General features: G+C 41.5%; 1 protein-coding gene across 1 annotated transcript in view; it reads left to right on the top strand.

The window, feature by feature from the left end:
- Window positions 1-67: 67 nt before the first annotated feature.
- NBR1 (neighbor of BRCA1 gene 1) overlaps window positions 68-5,762 on the top strand; it is a gene marked incomplete at its 5' end in the record, with an annotated part of 17,585 nt that continues 11,890 nt past the window's right edge. Inside the window, 6 exons of the mRNA XM_010142053.1 lie at window positions 68-196; window positions 2,171-2,233; window positions 3,518-3,536; window positions 3,962-3,984; window positions 4,861-5,079; window positions 5,648-5,722. Coding sequence (XP_010140355.1) covers window positions 68-196; window positions 2,171-2,233; window positions 3,518-3,536; window positions 3,962-3,984; window positions 4,861-5,079; window positions 5,648-5,722 — 528 coding nt within the window. The remainder of the gene's footprint in view (window positions 197-2,170; window positions 2,234-3,517; window positions 3,537-3,961; window positions 3,985-4,860; window positions 5,080-5,647; window positions 5,723-5,762) is intronic.

The raw sequence follows: 5,762 nt of genomic DNA, 5'->3' as shown, positions 1-5,762 counted from the left end.
AGAGAGGCGCGAAGAGCCCGCGGGGGATACAGCTGCTCGTGGGCCGCTTGTTTTTCGGCGTGAGCAGGTGGCCTTCGCTGTGCGCTTGGCTTGTTTCCACAGCTGCGGGTCCCTGCCTTTGTCCCCGCACCCCGGTGAAGCTCAGCCCGAGCCTCTCGCCTCCGCCTCTGTTACCCGTGGAAGCGGACGTGGTGAAGTAACGCTCCTCAGCTGCTTATAGAACGTTTCCCTGAAGATTTAGCTTTGCTGCCTAGGTTCGGAGTCACCGATACGTTTGCAGTGTCTTGGTGCCTGCTGTGTGCTGGTTGGGATGTCACTGGTTTTGTTGGGCCACGCGTGGGTAGACAGTCGCTTGTGAAGGGCCGTGTGTCGTGCCCGTGGCGTGTTGAAGAGTTCTGGTCTGGGGGGTTATTTCTGGTGCTGTTCAGTGAAAATTCCTGTATTGGCTGTGGTTGAAATTCTGTAGTAAGGATTCCTCTGGTTAAGATGAAGCTGCAGTAACTTTTTTTGGGGGGGGGTTGCAGCAGCTGTTTTGTTTTAGCTTGCTCACAAAGTTGCATCTTAAGAGATCTTGCCAGTATTTTATCTATTTCTGTAACTTTTTTTGGGGGGGGTTGCAGCAGCTGTTTTGTTTTAGCTTGCTCACAAAGTTGCATCTTAAGAGATCTTGCCAGTATTTTATCTATTTCTTTTGGTTCTTTTTTTAGCTAACATATTCTAGCATACCTTGTAGGAGGCTCTTGCATTGTGAATTGCTCATACTCAAAATTTGAATTGGGTCATCTTCACTTTGTAGTTCAGCCTTCTAGAAGAGGCACTAGCTCAGGCTTAAAATGCTTGTTGGCAAGCAGAGCCTGCAGGAGAGTCTGAACTAGTCAGAATCGTACTTGGCATTAGAGCTGGAAGCAGATTGTTCCCTACGTGTGGGATTGCCCTTAATCTTAAGTAGTCTGAGAGGGTGTGTTTGTTGGAGGTGTGGTGTTCCATTACACCACTGTTTCTCTAACCAAGGTCCTGCCACTGGGTGTTTCCGCGCTGTGTTGAGTGACTGGCTGTTCCGAAGAAGTATCAGTTAAACTGTGTCTTTCCTATGCGTAACATATTATTAAGCATATCTGGTGTTTATAAGGGATAGTCCAGTCTCTGTTTCTAGCTTGAGTTTTAGGGGAGCAATCGGTGGTACTAGACAGCGTACACAGAGACCCCAGTTTCTTCTTGGCAGGCTGAGCTGGGTCTCTCGCTGACTCCCCAAACTGATCTGGAATGTGTCACTGGAAGAACCAGTGTGGCGCAGGCATTGCAGGACGTCCGTAGCGATGTTGTTGTGCTCCTGGGGTGCTATGCAGGTCCCAGCCATCTGCTGTCTTGTAAGGCTGCTGGGCTTCTTCTGTTAGGTCCAGGCTAGCAGAGTGTCTTGGATAGATCAGTTTTTCAGAGAGTTTCTGTCCAGAACAATACAGCTTGTGTAGGTACGTGATACAAAAACATACGTGAGGCTCAAAGACTGTTACTCAACATTGTGAAACAACCCCCTTCATTTGTAGTTCATTTGATGCTGTTGTTCTGCCCTGTTAATGCAAAATACAAAATAGCTGCTCAGCTTTATTCTCCTAATCTATAGTGGATTTATATGTTCAGATGTACAGCGCATCAACCAGTGAGTAGCAGAACGAGCTATTTTGCTCTTTTAGTACTTGAATTAATCCTAGTTTTTCAAAACACAAATAAGTTTGTGGAAAACAGGCTGATCACCTGTGTGAGTTGTCTTCGTGGTGCTTTTTAATGTAAAAGTTATTACTCGGTGATTGTTGGCTTTAGCCTTTGTATATTGCAGTGTTTATCATGACAGAGTGGGTTAACCCTGAGCTAGTCCTCTTAAAATTGAAAGGTTATTGTTATTTATTTTGGGGTAAACATTAGCTAGGGAAAGTGAAACATGAAAGAACTTGATGTTTTTCTTTGCATTATAGGAAGTTAGTAAGGTTGGAGGCAAGGCGCTGGGGAGAGCTGTTCGACTCCAGAAGAATGGATTTTGTAAAACAAGTTTATTTCGACTGAGAAACTGAAGGGAGGGGCAGAAGGGTTATAACATTTTTCGCTGTTAATAATCATGATTAACAGAAGACATCTGTAGTCGTGTCTCACTGTGGTTCTGTGTTTTTTCTTACAGGTTAAAGTTTCGTTTGACCTGGATAACATTCAGATCAAGTACATTGACGAGGATAATGATGAGGTAAAATAGCTGCCGCCCCACCTGCCCTGCAGGTTGAACACAACGTGATTGTTGTGAACCTTTCTACCTCTTGAGAATTTGAGAATTCAGTAATGTCTATTATGCAGATCAGAAGTGGTTGGGGGTTTTTTTTGTCCCTTTCTTAAGAAAATAGCTGTTAGCCTTGTGGTTACACTCTGAATGTTATGTTTATGTTAAAATATCTCTTAATAAGCTACTACTTTTCTTTTTCTCACCCCCACAGAAACAGTCAATGGCTCTATGTGTCTTGGGGGAGGGTTGCTTCTGTTAAGGGAATTTTTAAATTTTTCATTTTATGAGAATAAGGTAGTTGTAACTGCTGGTAAAGCCATGGTAAAGCCCTGTCTCTTCAATCTGCAGTCCTTCCTCTGAAAAATGTAGGTCCCCTGTCATTAGCATATGTTTACTTCAGTGATCTGGTGTGCTCAAATCCTCTGCTTGTTTTATGCAAATGCTGTAATCTCCAGGCAGATTACTGACTCAGGGAACAGATTGGTTACTTCTGGTTGTCCTTGCTGAGTAACTTCCAGCACGGCATAACCTCACCCTCTCATATTCTTTCTGTTTATCTAGAGATTTAGGGTGGAATGTAGCTCGCAAACAGAACGTAACTTGTGCACACTCTGTGCTCCACTGTTTGATTTGTAGCTCTATGGAATTGCAGATATTTCCCAAAGGGAGATACCAAGATGCTTCCAGCAACATTTCAGGGAAAGATTCTCCCCTTGTTTTCCAGCCTGTATCTATATAAATGTATAGATGCATCTGTTAAAGATTTTTTCCAAATACTGATAAACATTGTTCAGAGTCTTGCAATGCTGTAGTGATTAAACAGCTTCTTGTATGAGTAACTTCTGTGTGCAAAACTGATACCTGAGCACCTGGAGAAGATGGGCTTGGCTTGTGTCTAAACCAGGAAACACTTAACTGTTCTTTAGTTGGGCACTGAAGACAACTGGGTCCAACTCCTGAGTACATGTACAGCAAACCTCACGGTTCTGGCACCGGCTTCTTTCCTGTAGAGGAGACAGCACTTGTTCTCGGTGCTAGTGGGTGCCAGAGACCTTGCAAATCTCAGAGAGAACACAGTCTACCCCAGAACGCCACAACGTTGGTTAATGATTAAACAAGGCAGCAATGACAAGTTACTAAAGGAGGAGCATTTTGGAAACTCTGAATGAGAGTACGTGTATTTTGAAAGTGAGTTAAGAGAATCACAAAAATGGACCAGTGGCTGTTACTTACTATTATTTCTCTTTGCAGGTCTCTGTGAATAGCAAAGGTGAGCTGATACGTCACTGAAGCAAGACCAGTAAACAGACCCCAGCTGTTGTTCATGGTTTTGGAGAAGCAGTTGAGAGTGCTTGCTTCTTGATTTTGGGATTTTATGTGTGATGGGGCATCAAATCCTTCCCAAAGGGAGGAGTTAATCCACAGAAGAAATGGGCAGTGACTAAATTAATGGGATGTCGGGTCTAGGCTGTGAGAAATTGTTTGCTGGTAGTCATGTATACAACTGCTTTCAGTAGCACTGTTTTAAAAGAATGGAGAGAACGTATGATAGACACTTCCTGATGTAAGGGTGCCTAAATACTGTGTGCTGAAGTTAGATCTGTTGTTTGAGATGGGGAAAATTCATCTGTGTGCTGAAGTTAGATCTGTTGTTTGAGACAGGGAAAATTCACGTTTCTTTCCCTTTTTCTTTAGAGGAATATGAAGAAGCTCTGAAGGTAAATGCCCTCTTCGACTTTTTTCAATACATTCATCCTTCTCCACTTAAAATTGGTGTAGTTGAGAAATAACCAGCATTACCTGGCCTGTGGAAATCCAGATAGCTCAGTTTTCTAGGTTTGGACACTGGCTTGAATGGTTTGCTAGTTTTTTTTGTTTTGTTTTTTTTTTTTCCATCCAGGCTAATCTTAATTTGTATAAATTAGCTGAGCAGGCAGCTGTGATTCGGGTCCCTGAGCAGCCAATTCGTTGGTTAAATGACTGGCTTTCTCAAACACTTAAACAGTAACCCTGCCTTTGGAGATCCTGGTCCCTAACGGCATCCCTTTGAAAAGCTTCCTACAAAGGCTTTACTGCCAGAGTACCCCATGAAAACTTTAAATGGTATCGATGCTTGCTTACTTTATAAGGTGTTAATTTTAAATTAGGCAAAATAAGAATTGCATTCCTTTAAATTTCAGTGGTATGGTGTTCATGTTTTCAGAACTTTTTGCTCATGGTCTGAATTTCAAATCTGATCATAATGTGAATAGAATCATAAATTAAAATTTCCTGTAAGTTCCTGGACAGAATCTCTGTTGTTTGTTTACTGGCTCATATGAACAGCTTTATTGTGGACTGAAATTCCTACAGAATATCTGCATAATTGTCCTTTTACTTACGGTAAACTTTTTAATAAGCATATTGATAAGCTTTAAGAAATGAAAAATAGATTATCAGCTGACTGTACCTTGGTAGTTCACTTGTTTTTTCTTTTTGTGTGTGTTAGTCTTTCCCCATCCTCTCCAGTGTAGCATAGGGCTATATTTCTGCAGGATTGTGTACGTTGGTTGTAAGCAGAATAAATACGGCGTGAGTGTGTGCTGTTTATTTAGATTGCAGTTAAACAAGGAAATCAACTTCAGATGAATGTGTACGAAGAAAACTCTCCTCCGAAAGAAACTTCATATTCTTCTTCTTTGCAACTACATGAGAGAACAGTGACAGAAAAGTTGGCAGTTCTTAAAGATGAGAAGAAACCTCTTTTGCACTCTTCCATGCTTGCTCAGGGGTTAGAGGAAGACTTAAAAAATGAAAAGGAGCTGACAGTTCAGGTAGGATGCAGAGCTGCGTTGTATGTTCATTAAAACAAAGAGTTGATAAGTGTAATTCACTTTATAGGCTGACCATCATCTTTACCCATACATAAAAACTTGAGTTAGGAAGTTGGTCTTAACTTTCATCTACCCACACGCACCGAAGCTTGCAGAATTGTTTGAAAATGTTCCAGAGGATCTTTTGATGCTGCATGTAGAAATACAGATTCTTTCATGTGGACCATTCTTAATATTTTGATAAACAAAGCAGTTGGTCTCCTGAAGCCCTGATTGCAATCTGGTAACTTCTGGTTGACTTTATTTTTTTGGCTTTGATGTGTAATTGCACTCGTGCTTATAAGGCAGAAATCTTTCAGGGGAATGTCAGTGGCTTCCTTGTGCTGCTTTTCCACGTGTTTTCTGAGGAGCTTGAAGTCTTTTTCTTACAAAGACCTGTGAGGGGAGAGCTATTTGAAAGTGGATGACTTGCTGTAATGCTGGATTTTTACATACTTAAGGTTTGTAACTTTTTTTTGTTGTGTGTGGTTTTTTGTTTTGTTTTGTTTTGTTCTGGTTTCTTTCCCAGCAGAAGCTAAATCACACTAGAACAGGAAGAATAAATGAAAATCCTCCAGAGTGGTTTACTAGCTACTTGGAAACTGTAAGTGTCTTTTCTTCTGAGTTTTGATATTCTTGAAAGA

Source organism: Buceros rhinoceros, unplaced genomic scaffold (genome assembly GCF_000710305.1).
Source record: "Buceros rhinoceros silvestris isolate BGI_N320 unplaced genomic scaffold, ASM71030v1 scaffold24058, whole genome shotgun sequence".
In the NCBI taxonomy this organism is placed as follows: domain Eukaryota; kingdom Metazoa; phylum Chordata; class Aves; order Bucerotiformes; family Bucerotidae; genus Buceros; species Buceros rhinoceros.
The sequence above is the reverse complement of the archived record's forward strand: the minus strand, read 5'-3'. Positions and strand labels throughout refer to the sequence as shown.